Source organism: Pleurodeles waltl, chromosome 6, assembly GCF_031143425.1.
Source record: "Pleurodeles waltl isolate 20211129_DDA chromosome 6, aPleWal1.hap1.20221129, whole genome shotgun sequence".
Classification (NCBI taxonomy): Eukaryota; Metazoa; Chordata; class Amphibia; order Caudata; family Salamandridae; genus Pleurodeles; species Pleurodeles waltl.
The window spans coordinates 1,439,590,605-1,439,616,148 of record NC_090445.1 but is presented as its reverse complement, the minus strand read 5'-3'; the positions used below and the strand labels follow the sequence as shown (position 1 = coordinate 1,439,616,148).

The window sequence follows — 25,544 nt, the reverse complement described above, 5'->3', positions numbered from 1 at the left end:
TGTCTTATGGAAAAGCTCTTAGCAGTGTGATTAATGAAGAAGTGTGAGAACGAAGTGCATAGTTTATGGGTTTCAGTAAGCTGGCAGATATGAACAGCTAAACTGATAACCATTAAATGGGTATGGTAAAACTGGTTCTTTATAGCTTTATGAAACTGCAGGATTGCGGTAATAACCATTAGATAAAAAATACAAGTTATTACTCAAACCGCCTTTTATTCTCTCAGGACACTGGGAAGAGGGTAGATCCATATATGCTCTATGATTACTCATCAACCGAAACATGCAGTATTCCTTTGCAAGGGGATTTTATATTGTTTTGCTCAGCTGCACAGAAATAACCAGCAACAACCAGAGAGACTGACCCACAGCCATTGACCACGCAACAGTGAATTTTCATCCGTTGTCTATGGAATCCTGAAAAGAGGAGAGTTGTTTCTTCCTCTTTAACGATTTACCATTTTGTCCTCTCTAGATTACAATAGAGCGGATGGTCTAGTGTCCCAAGCTTCACCAATGTTAAAAAAAAATAAAAAAAAATAGAGAGTCAGAGGAGACCCTATGCCTAAATCAACACCAATCCTTGGAAAAAGGAGGGAGAAGGTCGGTGTCTTATGCTGAGGAAAGCAGGTGGAGACTTTTGCCGTAGCCTATATACAATTCACCACCTTGAAGGGCCTGGGCACCATGGGTGACTTTTGATGTGCAGACTTAACCAATATTCAGTACCATGTATATCAAACCTTCCAAGGCTGTGTCCCCTTCATTGATCTCCACATCTACATGTGGCCACAGACCGAACGTCCATAAGGAAGAGACAGATTTAAGGAGAAGATATACAGTTGGTGATCTCATTTGAGAAGCGGGTATGAACGAGTGTGAGTCAACAAATGTCAGAGAAAAATGCATCATTCTATTGCCCTGAATGGCCTTCTCATTTTTTCAATACACGTTACCAGCCATTAATTGAGAGCCTTCTTTGTATCTTGCATGAAGGAACCTGAGAGGGCTTTCCAGTCCTACCTTCACACAGGTAACAAAAGTAGGGGAAAACTGACTCTGAATGACGGTCTTCTATGTACCTGAGCATTTTTTCCATGAAACTCTCAAAGGTAGACTTTCAAAACATAGTTTGCCATCCTTCCATCGTTATATAATAGGAAACAGACTGACACTAAACACTGGGAGCGGAAAGGGCCCAACTAGTACTCTAGATTAACAAAGTGAGCATTTAACACAACAAGCCACCCATTATATGACTGGGGGGGGAAGTATACTTTCACTGTTCAACAACTACACACACTGCTCAGCTCCTGGAAAGAAGAATCCCAGATCATAAAGAGAACAAAAATGAAAATAGTTACTGCAGCAAAAGTTACATTGAAGGATCCACTCTGAGAATGAACATCTTTTGCAAAAAAGTCGACTTGTTCAAAAGGGTGAGCCATAATCTATTCACTCTGCCCACAGGGTAGTGCTGCCTCCCAAGTTCTCCTTTTATAGGTAAAAAGGAAACCAAGAAGGTTGTTGGGCTGCTAATTTCAAGCCCCGATTCAGGATAAAAGTAAAATCATTGCCCTCATTAGTGAGTCGTTTAACTAGAAACTAGACATCTAGCTAGTGCATCACTATGTGTAAACAACAGACGCCTAAAGAATCTAGGAACAGGTGGCCATCGCTATAGTAGCTTGACTGACCCGTATTGCTTCAAAACTCAAACCGTGACAGCCCTCCAGGAACAGACAAACGAGTTATGAATTCAAGGACCGGATGTTGGACTGTCATTCAGCCAATAGCTAAACATGAGTCCCACACAGAAACTAAGCCTGCCTCCTTTGAAGATCATCGAGTAAGCGCTAAAACTAGCGTTTATAGTGAAATAGCAGGAAAAACAGAAGGATGAACAGTAATGCTATCGTCCAGAACAAACACAGTTCAAGAACCAATCGATTTACGCGGATCATTTAAGAACAACTGACACACCAGGCAATGTCATTAACTACGAGGGAAAGAGGCCGAGTGTAGCGATCTACATAGAAATGGTAGTCCTGCGTGAGAGGCAACAGGTGGTGGAGAGCGAGGGAGGGAGGCGCAAGGGCTGGTGATCGGAGAAGCCAGACACTGCAGTTTTGTGGGTTTTTGTGTTAGAGTGAGGTGTTGGGAGGCGAAGGGGGGGTTGGGAATGAGGGTGTCAACAGAAACAGTCAGGGAAGACTCCCCTTACCTCCGTGCCTGGAGATAAGAGGATGGAGGAGTTCTGGCGTAGTCGCCCTCAAGCCACGTCTGGAAAGTAGACGGCAAATACAGTCCTGATAAGTGTAAGAAGGCAGGAGCTCACCACACAACACACGGAGTGCACGGGGCTATCTGGGAGGTCAATGAAGGCCCTTTTTACATGGGGCAAGCTATAGGATTACTCCAGATTTGCGGGGATGAGGTACACAGTCTTTCAGAGTCGGACTACAAGAAAGGAATGGAGCAAAGTACAGGCACCCAGGCAAAGAGAAAAATTAAGCTTCAAGGCTATTTAATATCAGTAGTATAGTAATCTCCAAACAGCAAATAGATATAAAGCAAGCTTAACTTGAGAAGCAGAAACTCCTCCATCCGAACGTGCAACAACATATTAGTCCTAGATCACGAACTGCAAGCTTTCCATCCGCTGAAAGGAGAAATCAATGGCCCACCTACACTAATTGAAGCAGTTCACACCAATTCTGTGGTTCACAGCTGCGTTGCCCAGTTCTTGATCAGTCAGTCTTCTAAATATGTCTTTCCCTTCTAACATTTCTGGCCCCGTGTCTAATCAGTTTTAAACTATTTCTTGTGCTACTTTTGGAGATCCATTTTGTAGAACAAAGAACTCACTGCAACAGTTGTGCAGCACTTAATTCCTCTGCATTGGCACCAAAGGGCTCACCTGGACGCCTCTAAGAGTCAAGTGTGTGTATTATGCCTGGCTTGCATTGTGTGGATTTATAGATTGACTATGATGAAGGGTTGGGTGTTGTCCATCAGGATCAGAGGAGTGCTCCATCTAATACCAGCAAACTTGAAGCCACACTTGTACATGAAGACAGGCAGAAAGGGGGTAGCTAGGTGAAGTCACAATTGCCGACACATACCATCTTCCTCCGACGCATGTCTTAGCAAGGGTAATGCGTTTGGGAGCATCCATGTCTACTACTCTTCAGAAATCGCTGTGCTTGTGGAAGACCCGGATTGTTGTTGGGAATGAGTTGCAGAGCATAGTCAAATGTAAATTTTCTGAATAAACCAGTAGTTGGGGCAGGAGGGCCGACCTGGATCCGAGGGTGCTTTTTTGGCAGAAGGTGCAAAGGCAGAGTTGTAGGAGTATTGGTTGAGTGAAATGGAAGATCCAATGGGCGATTCAGAGAACCTTGAATGAGACTGGTTTATCCACATGAAGACTGAAACGAGTGAGGGTGATGTAAAGGTGTAGCAGTTGTCTGTTCCTTACGTATAAATCCAGTGGCATGTTTTATGGGCTCAAGACCAGGGCAAACGTGGCTTCAACTCTGTGAGAAAATCAAATATGTGATGCAAGGTTCATATAGTTAATAAGGAGGATGCAGTCACTCAATTTACCTGTGATACAAGGAGTCTTGTTTTCGTCAGTTCGTGTCTAATTTTGACATGGCTTTTAAAAGTTTAATGTTGTGAAAGCTGCCGGGCCCTCACCACTGTAACAAACGCAGACAAAAAAGAAAATATGTTTTTGGTCTCAAAAAGCACATTGCCACCAGTGGTGTAACAAAGGCCCCACAGACTCCCTCCAGAGGAGCCCCTCAGTACAGCATTTGCCCTGAGTGAGTCGGGGAGAGGCCATGGGGGATAGCAGTAGGGGGGGGGGGGGGGGGGGGGAACGACACGCTCCATGTTCTTTGCGGGTGGGGGGGGTGCTCCAGTTTTGTTACCCCACTGATTGCCACTCTAGTTCCTGGCAGTGAACAAAACTATTTTGTGTGCCAATATGCTTCCTGTGGAAGAGCAGAATGTGATCACTAACAGTAAAACCAGCTGCCAATACAGAGAGAAATAGAAGCTTAATAAAAACCAAAAACACTTTTTTCCCCAACCCAGGAAGAACTTCTACTTCAACCATTGTCAGAAGTAAATTTCCAACCTCTAGAAGAGCTTGTGAAAAAAATCCTTAAAATGTGCAAGTTAGTAGGTTTGCAGACTCAAAGGCACTCCAACCCTGAAACTATTGTTTACTGCTTCCTCCAGCCCCTGTATGTAGATCTGCGGAAAGGTGGCAAAATAAGGAAATTGCTATAGTAGGGACTAAAATTGCAAGTATTCACGCCCTACTATAGTAGTAGCCCTGGCATAACCACAGAGGCTATTATCCGAGTTCTTACATAATGGGATTGCTGCCATAATTTGTCACACTGCATGGCACCAAAGGGAAAAGTAGATATTTTTTTTTTTACAGGACAAGTAAGTAAGTAGATTTAAAAAGCAACCTGTTCCATTAACAAGTAGATGTTTCACTAAAGTCCACACTCCTGTTCCTGAAGCAGCTCTTGTAAGTCACATCTAAGGCTCCCCACAACTTCAGGGACGGTACTTGGTGTAGCCCAGCAGAGGCTGCCAGCAAGGTCCAGACCAGGTCCTGTTGGTACTAGTCAACTGGTCACTTCAGAAGAAAATGCCTCTTACAGCTTGTGTCCCTGAAGCCACACAAGTCAGCCAACTGAGCCATGTAGTCAGCTTCTCTGTCCTGGGTACAAGAGGAAGCAAGTCCAGTCCTTCATGGCTCTTCTCAGGTTATAGCAAGCAGGGTCCACTGCTCTTCTGACTTTCAAATATATTTATAAAAAATCCAACTTCACCAACGAATTAGACGTTTTTGTAAATAGGAAAAATAGTATTTAGATTACTAGTTCATAAATTTTAATCCGTATTTTTTTTTTTTTACTGCTATTCTGTAACTGGATTTTTTTTTTGTTAGAATCTAGCTATACCCCAGCCAGTGAAAATAGCTTTTGTGCGCTGGCATTTGAAGAACATGCCAGCTTTAAATTTTGCACCATGTTCCACTTATAAATACCAGGCACACTACCCTGTGGACGGCGAGGTGTATTTAGCGGTGGCTAGTATTGAGAAGCAGAGCTTCCTACCTGTCAAAACAGGCTATTTTGGCAGGCTTGACAGCAAAAATCTAAACCATTGTGGTCAAGCAACATAGGATAGGCCAGAAGCAGTATTTTACAGGCCCACTCTGGCGGATGATACAAAATGTGCTGAGACACAAGTAAGATTTAACTTCCAGGCCCCGGAAGTATATCGTACACCATATACCAGGGACTTACAGGCAAAATAATTATCACAACCAGAGGTAAGCCAATTTATCAATGTCTGAAGGTGGAGCTAATGCACTTTATTCCTGTTTAGCATGTTAAAGTGCACACAGTTCAAAACCCGTGTTCAGAAAAAAGCAAAAAATCTAGGTTGATCATGCAGAAAAGCTAGGATTGCTACGTTATAGTAAATATACTTTAAAAATATTGTTTGTTATAAGCTGTATATTACTGACGTTTTCCCACTTTTCAGAAATGTTTGTAAAAAGGTGTTAGCTGTTAACCAACAGAATGGCACTCAGTTCATGCACAACTGAAATACGAAAACCTGGAAGGCGCAATCTGCATTTTTAGGGTCGAGCCTGCGTTGCATGCGCTTTGCAGGGAGACTCTTTTGTATTTATAAAAGGGCTCAGAGCCCTGTCAACTTCACATCAGTGTTTATTGGTTGGTGGGCTTCCCTAATCAAATCTGCTTGCTTTCATTAGTCGAAGGCACGCATATGGCATGCCTTTTCCGGTGGCTAGCCCTCCTCCAGCGCAGCGACCAAGTACAGAAAACATGCGAGGCTCGCTGTTTTCCATCAGGCTCGTGGACTTTTTTTTCCTCTAATTTACGAGCCCGATCTCGCTTGGCAGAAGTCGAGCGCTTTAGGTACTTGATTTCACTTTTTCGGGTTATGTACATAAATGCACTTTTGCCCGATAGGTGAAAAGTCGGGTTAGGAGTTTACAACGCGATCAGCTCTAACATGAGCAAACGCGAGACCCGATGCATTGTAAATGCTTGTTTATGAAAGGATCTCAGCAGCGACCTAGACAAACTGTAAAGATAAGTGTATATATATGCCACTGTTGAGAAGGAAAGAGAGAAAAGGCAGGCAGGCTCACATGTACACGTCACTACATTCCGAAATGTCAATTCCAGACTCAGCTATCCATCCATGGAAGGTCAATAAAGAGAGTACAATTGAGGTCTGTTAATAGTTACACCTCTTTGAGATATGTCACCCTCAAAAGAAAATACAGGACAGAATACGTTCTACAAAATCCAACGCAGTTGCTGTTTTCTTTTCAAGTAAAAAACATACGAAAAAATAATTGAACCAGTATGTTCACTTGCAGAGTGAGTCTAACTCAAAGTGCTACTCACACACCCCCCAAGATGTTATGATAACCACGGCTGACAATCTGAACATCGCCAGCTCTTTTACAAAGGGAAATCCTGCTTCACAAATAAAACTTCATACGTGTGTTACACAGAGGGTGGTAAAATAGCCACCAAAATCCACAGGCCAGGGGACAAGGAGGAGCACGGAGTCTGAAAGCTTCTGTTCTACCAAACTGCACACCGTTGTAGTACCACCTCTGCAGGTGGGCCCTTTTACCTGTGGGGGGCCCCATTTAAACATTCATAGGCAATCCGCTACTGCTGAGCATTGCACCCAAAGAGTGCACTTTTAACAGTACTGCTAGAATGCACAAGTCCAATATAGATTGGTGCACCAGCATGGCTTCTTTATGGTTATGAATACCCATGCTGGACATTACTTCTTCACCGCGGAAGTAAACACTGCCCAAGAAGGGACTTTTTTTTTTTTAAACGAGACCCATGCAGTTTACATTTTCAAAAGGATTCGTTGTGTCCAAAACACTGTTCCTTGGCTCCATCTGGCCACTTTTCAACATCTTTTTTTTTTTTTTTTAGCAGATGTATTCGATGTTTCCACAACATATTCAATTTGGTTAATTAAAAGGTGCACGCCTAATTTCCTTAAACCACCCAGTACATTTCTAAAATTGCTTTTGTTCAGTAATCGTTTATCCACAAACATACACTGACTTATCAAGAAACCTTGGGCAAGAAATGGGTTAAACTGAGACCGTTTTGGAAATGTAAAGCCTCTAGTTCCACAGGCACCCAATAATGTCTGAGAAAATATAAATCCGCAGTGTTCTGGCACTTCCTCTGCTGTCTGTACAGAAGCAAATGTGGCTGCGGGGGCACTAGAGGCGGCACACCCATTCATTTCTGGGCACTGGTACAGCAGACACCAGGAACCCGGGCGCCTCCTACCCTTGTGATCTTCACCACTGCACGCAAACATTCCTTCACATTTTCTGCTCACAGGCCAGTCGGGATACACAGATCATTTAACTGCCAGTACAGTATAGCAGTGGTTCTTAACCTTTTGACCTCTGTGAACCCCCAATGAATCATCAATGGAATCCGGGACCCCAGTAAGTCATTATTGGTAGGCAGGGACCCCAGCTAAACATTTTAGAAGATTTGAAATGCAAAACAATGTACAGAAAATACAGACACAAGCATTCAAACAAATTAAATATTGTAATTCACACATATACAAAAAGTAAAAATGCTAACTATAGTGGGAAGGTTGGAGCTTTCCGAAATTCAATTGAGGCCACTCACCGTCTATATTATATTCTGTTTGATGCATTTGCACGGCGCTCACAAATCAATCTGAGGACAACTTAATTTTTAGCCTCCAATTTAAATTCCTTCTACTTACATAATGTTTTAAAATGTTTAAATTACATTTTGCTTTTTTGGTTATATACACTGCGGACCCTCGGAGAAGGCTTTGCGGAGCCCAGGGGGCTCCCTGGAACACTAGTTAAGTCTTTACTGCAGTGGTTCTTAACCAAACACAAACCAAGGCTTGAAATGTGAAGGGAAATACATAACACTACTGCACAGATGTATCTAGGTCATTCGAAAAAAAACTACTTCAAGACAGCGAACAGGGAGTGCATGATGAAAGCTCAATGTGACCATCAAGTAACAGAACAAGAAAGCGTGCATTATTCAAACACTCCTGAACTGGGCATTTTATTTGCTCCATAATGATCATGATCAACAACCATATCAGACTCACAAAACCACAACTACATGTCTGTCTTTCACTTAATTCCAAATACAATCTGCAGAGAAACTAGGCTCAAAACAGGAAACAAATGGTAGAACATTTGATGTGTGAGGGTTAGATGTGGGGACAAGGAGACAGGCTGTGATCCTCTAGCAAGATCGCCCGCTAACTTGTTACTGCAATACAAAGACAAACAGCCTTTGTGATCGGATCTCTCAAACGGTGATGCTCCTTTACTATCTAAACGAAAGATAGCCCACCAACCACACTAAATGACATCCTATTACACGACCTGAAAAGGGGCTAAATCCAAACCAATGCATGCAAGACATACCAGCGATGCTAAATATGGATAAATCTGTAGCCTTGCTTCCCTATGGTCTATTCGGAGTGCATGACAACCTTGACCATTCCACCTCCTCCAACTGGAAGATATTAATTAAATAAGTTTACACTTATATTTTCTGTTAAACAACAACAAGGATCTGCCTTTTCCCCAGCCTATCTGATATAGGCACCAAGGGTCTATCGAGGACAATCAGCGTCTCGAATGTTAAATTTAAAATTAACAGGGTTACAATTAGATATATCTTACGTCTGTGAATAGTTCCAAAGGCCATTGCAAAATGCTGCTCACACGTTCCATTATTGAAGCAGACGAGAGCTACAAGAGGAGCTGGAAAGTAATTACCATGTTTCACCTTACTTCCTTTGACAGACAGACAGACAAACAACAAAGTTATTGGGATTCTAGTGTAAGGTGGCTTAACTGCTTTTCAAATTATGTATCTTTGTTCACTCCTGTGGTATACCATAACTAAAAATGTAGTTGTCCACCTAGCATATTTACAACCTAGATGCAGAGATTGTTGCACTGCTAAGGATTTTAGAACCAGGAGCCTCCTTAACGGATCTATTTCACTTCGAGGGTCGAGGATAATCTCAGACCTCCTAAATTTATTCTTGCTAGAAGTTCCTGGGTCCTCCCAACTCAAAAAAAAAAACTATCGTCAAATTCTGGCATTACCATAGCTTGTCATTACCAATCAAAATGGCTAGAACTCAATTTATAGTGGTAAAGTTGCTTGGTCGAGGTAATGACAAAACAAGCTAATCGTCAAAATGTACGTTATGGTCAGGTCGAGGCTCATCTCTGCGTGGTTTTAGGTAGCAGAATAACTTATAGTAATCTTACTTGAATAACAAAACAAGACAGATGCCACTTGTCTCTACACGTCGTCAGACCAGGTTACCTAAACCATGTCAACTGGCATCAGAAAACAAAAAAAGCTTCCCTCATCTTTACTTGCATCAGACAATGTTAAGTGCTACTCACCTCTATTGCACCAGAGAACGGAATACCAGCCACTCATCTTTACTTGGCAACAGAACACAGGACAGCTTCCACTTATCTCAATATAGTGTCTGAATACATGCAATCTTTCAACATGCATTATCGAACAGGACAGCTTCACTTTTCCTCTATTGGACAGACAGTAGGATATCTTCTACTTATCAATCGTCATCAGGAAAATGGGTAGCTCTCACTCATCTGGAGTGGCCATCAGAGTAGAAGGACTTCCAGCCATTTCTAGATGTCTACGATGGGTGTGATAATATCCGGTTATCTGTACTTGTATTACAGCAGGGCAGTTATCACTTGCTTCCACCCTGCATTAGAGGTTACAAGTTAGCTTCCACTCATCTGTTCTTGGCACATGAAGAGATAGATGGTGATCACAGCTCACTCTCTGCCCGAGTGACAGAAAAGATTCTATTCATCCAACTGACTACAGAAGTATGGGGCGGATAGAGCAGACAGTCATTGTATACTGTAAAGCCATTTAATTGCTTGAATAGACGTGAAATAGGGGTAACACAGGCTAGGAAAAAAGAGAGCAGTTAACATAGGCCTTGCGTGCTCCCCTCAGGCTGGCTCCCGAAAGAAAACGTTATCTGCCCAGTCCATCAAGGATGCTAGCAATCAGCCCACGGTTGCTGAGGCCAGCTGTTCCTGTGACAATGCCAACGAGAACAGCGAGCAGGTTGACGAAACAAAATATATTCACTTCGTGTATGTCAGATAACTTTAATCAGTTAAGACTTGACTAATTCCAACGCATATTCAAAATCTTAAACTTACAGTACACGTTCATTCACATCACAGGCCCACCTTTCTCTCAAGTGTTAATAAGCCAGCTTTACTAGTCAATCAAACGTGGCAGACATGACGCCCTCCAAAGGAGCACACAGAAGGAAACAGGAGATCCTGTAGGCAACAAAGGTGCCACTGCTGCTCTAGAAACACGTTGCACAAACCGGCATAATACAGATGCTGCCACCCCATTTTTTGTGGACAGGTTAAAAAGTTACAGCTACAACAATATAAATTTGTTTTTGACTGTGCCTTCTACAGTGGGCACTAAGCAAATAAACCCGCAATAATATAGAAATAAAAAAATAAAAATAAAAAGTGGAGGCCAGGTGCCATTGCAACTTGTGATGCACATTGACAGTGAGCAGAAACCAACTGGAGACGGGACATCATTCATTATCCAGCAAACTACGCTATCACTCCCCAGACCTTTCTACTGAGCCGCGTCACAATTTTTCGGGCCTATCAGGTGAACAGCAGCAAAATGCCAGCATCTGATGCTTGCTGCACACAATGCAGAAATCCTATACAACACTTGTGCAACAATAGAGGCTGTCAGAAACTCCTATAGAAGAACCCAGGGCTACTAGGAGCTACTGGGCATAGCCGCAGGAGTTAAGGCCTTTTTCTCCTTATGTCCCAGGGCCCTCCTTACTAAGGGGTCTGAGGAGCTGGCTCAAGTATCCCTTCAGCACTTGGCTCTCAGTAGCAGCGAGGGTTGAGCACTCCAAGGATTATTATTTTTTTTTGGGGGGGGGGGGGGGGGGGGGTAGTATTAATGGAGGTAGATGCAACAGTAAATGATTGTCCAGTCAAATACTTGCTTTTTACTCAGTCCACGGAGGTCAGGGTTTTTCTTCTGTTATATAGGCCATTCAGAGTCCTATTTCCCTCTCACTAATAGTAGTGATTATTCCCTACTCACTACAAGCAATATTCAGTTTAATCCCTACAAGTAGTCTTAATCTCAGGGAGTACAACTCCGACCATTCCAAAAGTCAAAAGTATTCCGGGGCCCAAAGAGCTATGCTGCAGAACAAGATCCCCAGGGGACTTCCATTCCCATGAACAGTTCGACCCAGTCCTGCAGGGGTTGCACAAAGGCAGTGGTTGGGCACCTACGGCACGTCCTCTGTTGAGATGGTAAGTTCCTTTGACCCTTCACACAGGCTGGTGGGGGTGGATTCGATAGCTTCCGTTCTGCTCAGGTCCTCAGGGGTCAACAAAACAGCTTCCTCACTCGACGATGGCTGGCACTATGCAAAGGTACTTGTACCCTCTGGTACCACCCGCCCCCCCCACCCTCTGGTATACAAGGTCACTGTCTTTACTCCGCACACAGGTGACTAACCAATCAACATAGCAGTAACTGCCTCTTCACAACAGCACTTCTGGCATACGGGGTTGCCAACCTGAACCTGCACACAGTCAACGACAGGACTAGTGGCAACCGCAGCTAACTTTACAGCAGCCCTCTCTGGCATAAAGAATTCCTGGCTTGAATCTGCAAGCGATGGCCCAATTGGCTCAGCAGCTTTCTCCTTACATCACAGCAAGGATCCACTTGCCAAATCCCCCACTGGACCTCGCTCCCCTCAAAGCCCTCTTCTCCTCCTCACAAGGCACACTGGTCATGGTCAGCAGACAGACACTGGTGCTCCAGGCTTCAGGGGCAGGTGTTCTTGAATTTCCCTGGGTAATGTTCCCTCGCCCAGCTGGGAGACTGGCAGGCCTTAGCTCTGAGCGCTTGTCACAGACATCAGACCTCCAAAGCTTCCCTACATCACATAGCACAACTGGCTGCTTGACAACAGACAATTTTGGGGGCATAGAGCTACCCTTCTTATAGTCCATTTTCAGACACCAAATGCTATTTAGGGTCAGAGTCTTATACGTTTGTGTTGAGAGTATGCTTCCTTTTGACAATCCCATTCCTCTATCCCGTCCCTTCTCCAGAAATAAATCTGTCACAGCAGGAGCGACAAAAATCTGATAGCCCCACAACACCACAGAAGTGACTAGAGGTTCACATCTAGATGTCAGCCACGGCAATAGGTGCTTCAAAAGGTTACCCCGGGGTTCCAGCCCTACTCTATATGATGCTCTTATCCCCATCTCCTTCCTGATATGTGCCCATGCCTCTTTTCAGGGGCTTTTCCATGAATCAAAGAGCATATTCTGAAGTGTACTGACGAGCCTGGGTCTTCTTCCTCCAAAGTGTGTCCCAACAACCTCACATGAATGCAGCAATCCACAAGTCTGCCTGGGGGGATTCCTCTAACCCCCATGCTTCTCCAACCAGCAATCAGCCTTGGGTCTCCCACAGAGGAAGTCAGAGTCTTCCATTTATTGTAGCATTCATAGGCATGCATACACCTAGCACATGTATATAATACATGCTGCACTGTGCAAACATACTAACTTTATGTAGGCCAGGGACGAGTTAAGCACACAGCAGCTGAATTTTCCATGAGTGAGCCTTCAGACCTCACTCCAGTGAGGCAGGTAAAAAGGGCTGTTCACTTCTTAAGATCACTACAAAGCATGCTACCACCACTGCACTCTAACTCCTGGCAAAAGAAGCCTTTAACAAATATGTGGGTAGCACTTTGGGTGCCCCTCCCAGTCCAACAAGAACGCAATACATGAAACAGACCTACGTCATGGCACACACTCATGATCCATGTTCCCCTCATTACAACAAATGTCAGCAACAGGGATACAAATACCATAGCAGCTGGGGCATTCAGGGCAGCGGTGAACACCAGGTAAGGGACTTTCCTGTCCCAACAGAGGCAATCTTGTCAGATTAAATTTTAAATATTTCACATTTCCTATCCACCCCCTTTCAAAAAGCTTTTTCTACACATTCTACAACAAATTGTACAGCACTTGTACAAGGGTTTGCATTCAAAAGAGAAGATAAGCAAATCTTTTGCATATTTCAGGATGTAAGCGTTACGTACACAAGCATGGAGTTGGTAGGGACTGAATGTACATTGAAAAGAGCTTCTAGAAAGGGCTGAGGGGGCAGTCATTTCACGGAGAGGTGCTATCAGCACATGTCAGTCTCAGAGTTAGGAGGGTCTTCAAGCACCTAATCACAGGCAATGCATTTAAAGTGCAGGAAAAAACCCACAGACATTGCCATTGTGCAGCAGGCACTCATTATTCTGGTGCATTCTCAACTAACAGGGTTTATGAAGAACACCCGCACATGAAGAGTCATGTACTTCCTTATGTTCATATCCCTGGCATCATACATGTGCCACACTTTGAGTTACAAAGTAGTTTTTCAGGGGATTACACCTTCAAGCAGAACGACCATTTCCAAGGACTATTTTCACAAGCACGTGCTCTAGGTTCTCATCAGATAGCATATAGCCAATTTTAGTCCTGTTCTTTTATATGGAGCAGCTGCAGGAAAAGCCCCAAACCTCTAGAAATATGAGCCCAGAAAGCAGACTACCATTACGCTTGGAGTTCAAATAAAGACTTTCAGATCAGAAGTCCCAGAGGTACGCAAACTGGAACACAACAAGTTTTTCTTCATTTCAGCGTCCCTTTAAAAATACCCCGCATCCCAGATTGAGGCTGTTATAAATTCAATTGGATACCCTTCATAAAATGTTGCTCTTAAAATATAACGAATAAGGAATATTCCATCTGACACCTCAAATTCCAAATGTTTAAGCACTAAAGTATTTAAATTTTAGTTTACCCTAAAAATTAAAAAACATGCCTGGAGATTAGCATTTTAAACGAACCGATGAGCTGCACTTTTTGCATGCTTCTGTGACGAAATGACAGGGCTGCTAGAGATACTTTTTAATGGCAGTCAAGTTTTCACTTTTTTGTGAAATATCGGATGTGACACTTTGCACGGTCTGTGACTGGCAGACAAGCTGCACCCTGCTTATCCAAAACCTACAGAAAACGCTTTAGTCCAGCCACTCCCCACCCGGCCCACAAACCACTCAAAGTCATATCCACAACGACCGTTACAAATACTGTGGAAGCAGTGAATAGCGCCACGCAGCCCCCACGTGCTACTGCGAAGCCATCTAGGACAGGCTGCGAGGGTCTGATAACACTCAGGGGGCCCCAGTGACACATGCACACCAGCCCCTTCAGCAACAGGTGTAGCAGAAGAGATCAGCGTACAGAGAGAGCCCCTTCAAAAGACAGGCTGCCAGCTTACACTAAAACAGGTTTAATGTGGTTGGGGGATCCCGCGAGGGGGGTGGGGGGAGCAAGGAGAGCCCGCGACAACAGCAGGTTTATATTGGGAACTGTGAGAGGGACAGGCATACAAAAATATATATACATTCCCTACCCCCCCCCAAAAAAAAATCTCTACAGTAGAGGCTAGAAAAGAGTTCAGGACACATAGGTACCCCACACCACTGTACTTGCCCCTCTAGCTAGGAGGAGGCACTGAAACACGTGGGGACACCAAGGGCTCCCATTTGAGCCTGCCCAGCACAGTCGCCTTCACAAGCTGTCGCTGGGCGGTAGCCGCTGGCCACGCTTCTCCCCGGAAAGTGCCCCCAGCGACGGCAGGCAGCTTCCTCTTCGCACTACAGGCTGGGCTACGGCGCTTGTAAAACATTATAACACTTAACAGTCAAAAGAAGCACATGCTTCGCAGGGAGGAATGGGGTTCACTCTGTAGCTACGCTGTCTCTTGTATTTTCAATGCCTCTCGGGGAATCCAATGGGACATCAATAATGATTGCCGGACAGGTTGCACAAATCTTCGGGCGCCTGCAGCACATACTACCCTCAATGCAGAGTTCAGCTCATGGTTCATTGCGGTAGTCCACCCGACTCTCATCACTGCAAGGTTTCCGTGTCTCGTTTTTTAACATACATATCGTTGCTATCAGCTGTGTTAGTATAACTAGATCAAAGGAAGCTAACCAACACTACAACACCCACAATGCATTAGGTTGACAAATCCAAGTCCTGTGAACGTCCCGTGTGTTGGTGGTCATCTTGTGCTCTTAACACCTTCACGGTGCATCATCTCTAGTACCCCTCTCCTATTCTACCCATCTCATGTGGCATCTGGGATTTCCGCAATGACCCAGTAGTTGGGCGCTTGGTCTTCAATGGACTGGACATAGGCACAGCTTCCATAGACTGAATCCCTTACTATTCGCAGTGCTCCCACCCCACCGACTGACAAGAACTGCTGCATGCCATGGACAGCTGGCCCTTTTCAGTGCGTCCTTTATGAACTACATCCTTCTCTTTGCCTTCGTCTGATCTTATCTGCAGCATGAAAAGCAGAGCTCGTGCAGTGACCGCTCCATGCAATGAATCTGAAATGCCCCACCCAGGTCTGATACAGACATGCACTGTCCCTCCCACGGCCCGGGTCTGACCTGAGTTGCAGCATGCTGAGCAGTGCCCGTGTAGTGGCAGACAGAGGCGCGCGCTCCTTGTTCTACTGCGCGTGGGGCCAGAAGCCGCGGCCGCTCCAATGTAACCACTTCCAAGCAGCGCACGCTCCGCCCCCTTCTGCACAAGGCATAGCAATTGGCTACCGCCGCGCGCTGCCGAGTACACTGGGCGTGACAAGAGCTAAGACACGCGCCCCGGGCTTGAGGGCGGGTCTCAAGAGATCCTCTATAAATACTATAAGCAAGCGCAGGACAACGTCACATAGGAGGCCATGGCATACCCAGGCAATCAGGGCGTCCCTGTATTTGGACGGTGGAGGCGGTGCCACTCGCGTCGACACTTGCCTCTTCTGTATATTACACTCCGCCTGACTCGAACGTGGCCGCGATGGAACCGGTTCTGTTACCACGTGCGTACTGTGTACGACGGTCTGCACGGGTTATAGACAATGAAAGCGGACTAAAGACAATAGTTCATGGCCATCTGTGATCAGACAGTTTAATTCTGACACATCAAAAGCTGTCCCTCCCTCCCTCCCTCCTTCTAAACCTGATAAATTCAGTTCTGTTAAAATAATGGGTATTATTAAACTATAATTCGCAACGCTCATAAATGACAAGTGTGTGTGTGTGTGTGTGTGTGTGAGAATCGTTACATAAAAAAATAACATATGTATGTGTGTATCACACACACATATATATCTTCATTAAAGTAGGAAAAAAAAATGACATAGGAGGTTCTGAATTCACTCGCACAAAACTAAAGAAATTCTGCAGTTTTAGTTAGTTATTTCACGTAATTGTAACTCTCTCCTCCCTCCATGCACAGTTTTTCTTCAATAATTTGACTTCTGTTTCACTGATATTGTTATTGACATTATGAAAGTTGTTATGAGTGCAGTAATATCTGTGGTAATTAGCAGCGAGCGCATGGCGAGGGCACAAGTTATATTTACTTGAAATAACTTTAACTGCTGAATTACTCTGGTTTCGTGCAAGTAAATTCAGAACCTAACTATAACGTCCATGTAACCTTTGTTTTATAAGTACATTTCTAAGGTTTAAAAAAAAAAAAAATTCTACTTCCCAACTATACCACCCTGTAACCTTTATTTTTTTCAGTGAATTTCTATGTTTTTTTTAAACGTAAAGTAATTTTCATTACTCTATGTTAATCCAACCACTGCCATGCAAAGCCTTCGGCTGTGTGCGGCAGGGGATGGACACAGGCCAGGCCCTACAGTCAACCCCCTATAACCACCCAACCCCAAACTGCACACAGCGTTTGGTCGTGCTGCAGTAGGAATTGACCGCAGCACCTATCCCTCTGGGTGTAAGAATAGCTGTGAAAGGGTCTCTAGGTGTGACAATGGCTAGGAGAGAGTCTGTCTAGGTGTGAGAGGGTCTATGTGGGTGTAAGAGGGAGCACTTTGTACTGGTTAGTTAGTACGCGTTACCTCACTGGGTGAAAGGTCAATGTGGGGGAGGTGGGCCGACGTGTGCCCCCTCCCCGATCTCAGTCCCGGGGAGCCCATCCCCCAGGGTCTAGCCGTTTAAACATTTTAGGTGTGGGGGAGGGGGGGGAGCACTCCCCTCCTCCCCATTTCAGCCCCGGGGAGCCCATCCCCTGGGGTCTGACATGATATTAAAAAAAAATTGAGGGGGTGGGGATTGGCTTGCCTAAACATTTTGCTGTATGTGTGAGTGAGTAGCTTTGTCAGTGAATGTATGGCTGAGTGTGTGAGTGGTCTTGTCTTGTGAGTGGGTATGTCAGTGGCTGTGTGGGCTGTAAATGGGTATGTGAGTGGCTGTATGGGTCTTTAAGTGGGTGTGTGAGTAGCTGCATAGATCTCTGAAAGGTGAGTGCCGTATGGGTGAGTGAGTGGTTGTGTCAGTGGCTGTGTGAGGGAGTGCATGAGTGGGTGTGTGTCAGTACTTTTATGGGTCCATGAATTGGAATGTATCTGTGTGTGAGTCTATGTATGTCAGCTTCTCTATGGGGGGATGAGTGGGTGGGTGAGTGGTTGTGGCGATGATGTCATCAGTTATGTCATTTGAGATGCAATATGTGATGTCATAAGCAGTGAATTTCAGGGGCACAAAGTACAGTTATCTGAGGTAACTATAACTGTTAAATTTAATTGGTTTTGTTCGTGAGCCTAAATAACCTTTGTTTTTTTCAGTGAACTTCCAAGATTTATTTCACTCTGTTTCCTAACTATAACGTCCCTGTAACCTTTTTTTTTTTTTTTTTTTAGTGAATTTCAAAAGGTTTTTTTAAATTATATTTTCTAACTATAACATCCCTATAATCTTTGCTTTTTTCAGTGATTTTCAATGCTCTTTTAAAATTCTATTTCCTAACTATAAACGCCCCTGTAACTTTTGATCTGTGAATGAATTTAAATTGTATTTGTAACTATAATCTGTATGGTCTCAAAATGGGTGCATGAGTGCTTGTAAAGGTTGGTAAGTGGGTGGATGAGTAGGTGTATGGGTCTGTCAGTGAGTGTGTGTGTGATGTTTAGTGTGTCTGTGAATGGGTGCATACGTCTCAGAGTAGGTCTGTGAACAAGCTTATGAGTCTGTCAGTGGGTCTGTGAGTGGGTGCATGAGTGACTTGCTGTGTATGTGGGTGCATGAGTCTCAGAGTGGGTCTGTGAGGGGCTGCATCAGTGACTATGTGAGTGGGTGTGTCACTATGAGTGGGTCTATGGGTGCATGAGTGTCTGACTGGGTCTGTGAGTGGGGGCATGAGGGTCTGAGTGGGTGCGCAAGGGTCTGAGTGTATTCTTGAGTGTCTGAGTGGGTCTGTGAGTGGGTATGAGTCTGAGTGCATCTGCGTTGGTGCGTCAGTGTCTGTGAATGGGTGCATCATGGTTTAAGTGGGTCTGTGAGTGGGTGCGTCAAGGTCTGAGCGGATGTGTGAGTAGATGCATGAGTGTCTCTGTGGGCCTGTTAGAATTCCCACCCTTCTGGAGCCCGCTATATATCATGCGTGTGACACCAACTTATAACCCTATCTGTCAAGCCCTTTGTAGGCGTTTCCTTTCAGGTGAGTCTAGGGCCACATCAGGACCATGTCGTTTAAGGTACTAAAACATGGCTTCCCTTTTAATTGTGTCACCCTGACCACTGACATTCCAGAACGTTATAGCCAGTGCGCCAGTCTGTTCAACCATCAGTATGTTTTGGGGAAAAATCTGTGCAGTGGCCATACATGCCCATTGTCCCGTTCAAAGGAAAGGTTGGGGGAACTCCCAACCCCTTGTGCCCATATTAAGGTGTGATGTCAGTGCCTTAAACCTTTATTCACCCCGCCAATGTAACAAACAAGACTGAACAGAAGCCCGAAACTCATCCCCCGCTCCCTGCCTCGCTGACTCTAAACTGCCCACTACCCCAATAGTGCAGAGTGCCTGTCAGCCATAACCAAAACTAAACAGAGTCAGTGGAAGACACAAACATTCAAACCACCCGCTCTATCCCAAGAAAATGTGCATGTTACCAAGAGTCATGTGGTCCTTCCATAGGCACAGGTACCTTCACAGCAGCTCTCCCACAGCTAAAGAAGGACACAAAGAGCAGTTCATGTCACAGATGCCCTGTGGTGGAAAAACATATCACAAGCAAATTCAGCCCGCTCCATCCAACCAGTCTGTGAGCAGCCCCTGTGCTGATGCTCCCTGGGAGTCTAAACGTTGTGGCAAATCATGATCGTTGCTCACTTTGTCAGTGTTGTTTCGGCATTCTGTGGTATTAAGTTCATGTCATTGACAGCGTTTTTTATGGTTTTGCTCGCCCAGTCTGCCTCAATTCTTCAAGCCATTCCCACACTGTAGGAAGTTGGCTCTGTATGCACTATTTCAAAGTAAGGAATAGTATGCACAGAGTCCAATGGTTCCCCTTAGAGGTAAGATAGTGGCAAAAAGAGATAATACTAATGCTCTAATTTGTGGTGGTGTGGTCGAGCAGTAGGCTTATCAAAGGAGTAGTGTTAAGCATTTGTTGTACATACACACAGGCAATAAATGAGGAACACACACTCAGAGCCAAATCCAGGCCAATAGGTTTTGTTATAGAAAAATATATTTTCTTAGTTTATTTTAAGAACCACAGGTTCAAATTCTACATGTAATATCTCATTTGAAAGGTATTGCAGGTAAGTACTTTAGGAACTTTGAATAATTACAGTAGCATATATACTTTTCACATAAAACACAAATAGCTGTTTTAAAAGTGGACACAGTGCAATTTTCACAGTTCCTGGGGGAGGTAAGTTATTGTTAGTTTTAGCAGGTAAGTAAATCACTTACAAGTCTCAGGTTTGGGTCCAAGGTAGCCCACCGTTGGGGGTTCAGAGCAACCCCAAAGTTACCACACCAGCAGCTCAGGGCCGGTCAGGTGCAGAGTTCAAAGTGGTGCCCAAAACGCATAGGCTTCAATGGAGAGAAGGGGGTGCCCCGGTTCCAGTCTGCCAGCAGGTAAGTACCCGTGTCTTCGGAGGGCAGACCAGGGGGGTTTTGTAGGGCACCGGGGGGGGACACAAGTCCACACAGAAAGTACACCCTCAACAGCGCGGGGGCGGCCGGGTGCAGTGTGCAAACACGCATCGGGTTTTCAATGGTTTTCAATGAGAGACCAAGGGATCTCTTCAGCGGTGCAGGCAGGCAAGGGGGGGGCTCCTCGGGGTAGCCACCACCTGGGCAAGGGAGAGGGCCTCCTGGGGGTCACTCCTGCACTGAAGTTCCGTTCCTTCAGGTGCTGGGGGCTGCGGGTGCAGGGTCTTTTCCAGCCGTCTGGGTTTCAGAGTCAGGCAGTCGCGGTCAGGGGGAGCCTGGGGATTCCCTCTGCAGGCGTCGCTGTGGGGGCTCAGGGGGGACAACTTTGGTTACTCACGGTCTTGGAGTCGCCGGAGGGTCCTCCCTGAGGTGTTGGTTTCTCCACCAGTCGAGTCGGGGTCACCGGGTGCAGTGTTGCAAGTCTCACGCTTCTTGCGGGGAGTTGCAGGGGTCTTTAAATCTGCTCCTTTGAAACAAAGTTGCAGTCTTTTTGGAGCAGGGCCGCTGTCCTCGGGAGTTTCTTGTCTTTCTTGAAGCAGGGCAGTCCTCTGAGGATTCAGAGGTCACTGGTCCTTTGGAAAGCGTCGCTGGAGCAGGTTTCTTTGGAAGGCAGGAGACAGGCCGGTAGGACTGGGGCCAAAGCAGTTGGTGTATTCTGTTCTTCTTCTGCAGGGGTTTTTCAGCTCAGCAGTCCTCTTCTTCTTGTAGTTTCAGGAATCTAAATTCTGAGGTTCAGGGGAGCCCTTAAATACTAAATTTAAGGGCGTGTTTAGGTCTGGGGGGTTAGTAGCCAATGGCTACTAGCCCTGAGGGTGGGTACACCCTCTTTGTGCCTCCTCCCAAGGGGAGGGGGTCACATTCCTATCCCTATTGGGTGAATCCTCCATCTGCAAGATGGAGGATTTCTAAAAGTCAGAGTCACCTCAGCTCAGGACACCTTGGGGGCTGTCCTGACTGGCCAGTGACTCCTCCTTGTTTTTCTCATTATCTCTCCTGGACTTGCCGCCAAAAGTGGGGGCTGTGTCCAGGGGGCGGGCATCTCCACTAGCTGGAGTGCCCTGGGGCATTGTAACACGAAGCCTGAGCCTTTGAGGCTCACTGCTAGGTGTTACAGTTCCTGCAGGGGGGAGGTGTGAAGCACCTCCACCCAGAGCAGGCTTTGTTTCTGTCCTCAGAGAGCACAAAGGCTCTCACCGCATGGGGTCAGAAACTCATCTCTCAGCAGCAGGCTGGCACAGACCAGTCAGTCCTGCACTGAACAATTGGGTAAAATACAGGGGGTATCTCTAAGATGCCCTCTGTGTGCATTTTTTAATAAATCCAACACTGGCATTAGTGTGGGTTTATTATTCTGAGAAGTTTGATACTAAACTTCCCAGTATTCAGTGTAGCCATTATGGAGCTGTGGAGTTCGTTTTTGACAGACTCCCAGCCCATATACTCTTATGGCTACCCTGCACTTACAATGTCTAAGGTTTTGCTTAGACACTGTAGGGGCATAGTGCTCATGCACATATGCCCTCACCTGTGGTATAGTGCAACCTGCCTTAGGGCTGTAAGGCCTGCTAGAGGGGTGACTGACCTAGGCCACAGGCAGTGTGAGGTTGGCATGGCACCCTGAGGGGAGTGCCATGTCGACTTAGTCATTTTCTCCCCACCAGCACACACAAGCTGGTAAGCAGTGTGTCTGTGCTGAGTGAGGGGTCCCTAGGGTGGCATAAGACATGCTGCAGCCCTTAGAGACCTTCCCTGGCATCAGGGCCCTTGGTACCAGGGGTACCAGTTACAAGGGACTTACCTGGGTGCCAGGGTTGTGCCAATTGTGGAGACAATGGTAAATTTTAGGTGAAAGAACACTGGTGCTGGGGCCTGGTTAGCAGGGTCCCAGCACACTTCTCAGTCAAGTCAGCATCAGTATCAGGCAAAAAGTGGGGGGAAACTGCAACAGGGAGCCATTTCTTTACACACACCGTCTCTGGAGTTCTCAAGTACCATGTTTTCCATTCAGCTACCATTCCGAGCTGCACCGGAAACAGCATGGAATACTTCAAGTCACACTCCAGTAGGCCGTGTTACTTCAGCAGAGCTACAACGGAGTCTCTGGACTCTGAGTGTATGATCAAGGAAGAAACTTATAACGGTACTTTCAACTTGATCGATGGGCACAATGCGCTACATGGAAAGATCCGGCAATTATTGTGAGTGGGGGTGCACCCGGGAACCTGTGAGCCCTATCTAATGAAAAGTAGTTCGAGAGACCTTGTGGTTGTAGCAACTTGTGGATGATGTCTTCAGCAAACAGGTCCTCTGCTAGTCCGTCTGCCTTCTTAGGCACCCCAACCAGATGGATATTATTTCATCGTGAGCAACCCTCAAAGTCTTCCAGCTTCGCACCAAGGACCTCTGCAGTGGAGTGCAGCTCTTTGACCCATTTCATTAGGGAGACAGCTACAGCCTTCAAACACGTAATAGAGTCCTCCGCTTCCTTCACCCTTGCACTCATGTTTTGCAGCTCCACTCTCACCAGGGTCAAGTCAGTGGTGACTGTGTCGATTTTAGTTTCTAGGGACCCCCTGAATAACCACCATGGTATCCTTAAGTGCAAGCGTGTTGCTTCTTGGGGGCCTGGTCCGCCTTTCCCTTTGTGTCCTCCAAATAAGTTTTGTTTGTATCGTCATGGCGGAGGGTTTATCTGTCCAGCTTGGTTTGATGTTCTGCTTGCGCTCCTCGTCCCCCAGTCATCTCTGCAGATCACTCAGACCATCAACCCCGAGGGGGCTATAGAGGTTATCACCACTGAGAGCCAGGGGATCAGCCCATTAAGGTCCCACTCTTCAGCCTGTCATGTCGCAGTCGTTATGGGTAGCCAAACAGTTATGCCTCAGGTGGGAGTTCACAGTAGCCTAAGGTCTGATGTTCAGTGCCCATATGGAACAGCAGCCTGTGACAGAGTCCACCCTACTCCCTATGGTCCCAGTCAGCCCTCCGTTTACACATCACTCTCCTTAATGCTTACACAGAGGGGTCCCTTGCTGCAGCCACAGGGCACCAAAGTGTTCTACAAGTCCACAGGGCCATGTCACAGCACTCAAAGATAGGGACCGATCATTCTGTTTAGGTACTGAGGGGCTGCTTGGGCTATCTCTTGATTTTCAAGAGGGTTGCCCCCAACACTTCCCGGGCCGGCCACACTGCAGGACTGTCCAGATGGATTTCTCTGGAGGCACCAGACTCCCCAGTCCCTTGGGGGCGTCACCACTACACCAAAGGATTGAAAGGATTGAAATCGGCTGTACTCTCAGTTGACTGCAAGGCTTTATGGGAACTCCCCGAGTGTAGCAGAAGCCTCCTGCACTCACTGGTGCCTCCACGTCAGGACTGTCACAGAGTATGATTTCAAGGGGTGGGCTTGGCTCCCTCACGCCAAGGCCTTCAAGGGGAGCACCAGTGGCCAAATGTGCCCTGACTCCACAGCCTCACCTGCCGATTTGGCACTCCCTTGAGGCAGGGCTGCAGTGCGAAATCCTGCGTTGGGCCAACAGTGTTAGGGAGGCCCAGCATGTCTCGCCACATTGAAGGCACCTTTCTCCCAGCTCCTGGGCCATTTACTGCTTGTGGTCACAGCGGGCAGCAGGCTTTTGGCTGCACACTGCCTGCTTCCCCAGGTGTCACGATTTTACTTCAGGCCTCAGCCTCACACAACGCACCTAGCCCCGCCCATCAACCGACTCTACGGAGTGTCGGACAAGCTATGCTGCAGCCTCAGAAGCACGTGCCCAAGCATGGTACTCACTGCAGGCTCTGCAGTCCAGTTGTTTCCTTGGGTGAGTGTCTCATCAGCCCACTAATTCGCCAGGGCTTTTTCAGTGTCTGGGGCTGCCAGCTCGCATGTGTTCTAGGACCTTGCTCCACCATCTTGGCTGTCACTCGGTGCACAACAGCAATAACCGTCAGGCTGGTATCCCTGTGACCACAAGCCTTTAGATTATATAAGCTTTGTTTATGGATGAGGTGGATGTTAGGTGGGGTAAATTGAGCAGGTAGATTGCAGGAGTCACTCTAGCAAGTTGCCATCTTAGTTGGCTGCTTGTCACCCAGCCATACCATATCTGATTAGGTCATACAACTTCACCTGTTGCAGCTATAGAGACGACACCCAATTCATTTTAAAACTGGAAACCCCTAAAGTGAAACACAATGAAAACAATGTGTCACATTTTCCCATTGCTTGCATACCAACATAAACTGCAAGCCATCTTCATGCTCGTAATCTCCAAGCAGGACTATACCAACAGCCTATACGTTGGCGCACCTGCATCCATTATATGCCAAACAGAACTTATTCAAAATGCTGCAGCAAGGCTTCTTTTCCACCTACACCTAGAGAACGCATGACTCCAGTTATGCAATTGCTCCACTGGCTACCTATACCTAGAAATGCAATGTTTAAGGCACTTTACATTGTCCACAGAGCCTCTTAAGGAAAAGGATTTCTGCACCTACAAGTTAAATGTGAGCAGGGGTGTGGAATTTATTAAAATATCTACTTGTCCAGGGGACAGGTTGCTTCTCAAATCTACTTGTCCTGTAAAATCATCTACTTGTCCCTTTAGTGCCATGTAGTGTGGCGCCAAATTATGGCAGCAATCTCATTATGTAAGAGCTCTGATAATAACCTCTCTGATATGCCAGGGCTACTACCATAGTAGGGCTTGAATACTTGAAGTTTCAATCCCTACTGTAGCAATTTCCTTATTTTGCCACCTTTCTGCAGATCTGCATACTGGGGCTGGAGGAAGCAGTAAGCAATAGTTCCAGGGCTGGAATGCCTTTGAGTCTGCAAACCTACTAACCTGCATGTTTTAAAGATTTTCACCAGCTTCTCTCTAATATTTTCCCATAATAAGAAAGGTTGGACATTTACTCCTGACAATGGCAGAATTAGAACTTCTTCCAGGGTTGGGAAGAAAGTGGCTGGAGGGAAAATGAACTTGCAAATGCTCAATAGATTTTCACATGAGCAAATCTACACATGCGTATTTAACCATGCTAAAATACAGTTCACAAATATTTTATAGGGGTACGACATATACCATGGGTGCACTTTTGTGACTTTCTTTAAGAATCTGGGGCCACATGTAGGTAGGTTCAGATTTGCGACCCGCAAATTGCGAGTCAGAGCGAGTCGCAATTTGCGAGTCG

General features: G+C 45.9%; 1 protein-coding gene across 4 annotated transcripts in view; it reads right to left on the bottom strand.

Annotated features, from left to right (window-relative positions):
* ADK (adenosine kinase) overlaps positions 1-25,544 on the bottom strand; it is a 462,265-nt gene that overhangs the window by 390,143 nt on the left and 46,578 nt on the right. For 2 of the 4 annotated variants that reach the window (XM_069240847.1, XM_069240848.1), the window contains exon 1: positions 15,763-15,893. The exons of the other annotated variants lie outside the window; for them this stretch is intronic. In XM_069240847.1, the coding sequence (XP_069096948.1) occupies positions 15,763-15,776 (14 nt within the window). In that variant the 5' untranslated portion in view covers positions 15,777-15,893. Of the gene's footprint in view, positions 1-15,762; positions 15,894-25,544 lie in introns of those variants that run through there. 4 annotated transcript variants of the gene reach the window in all.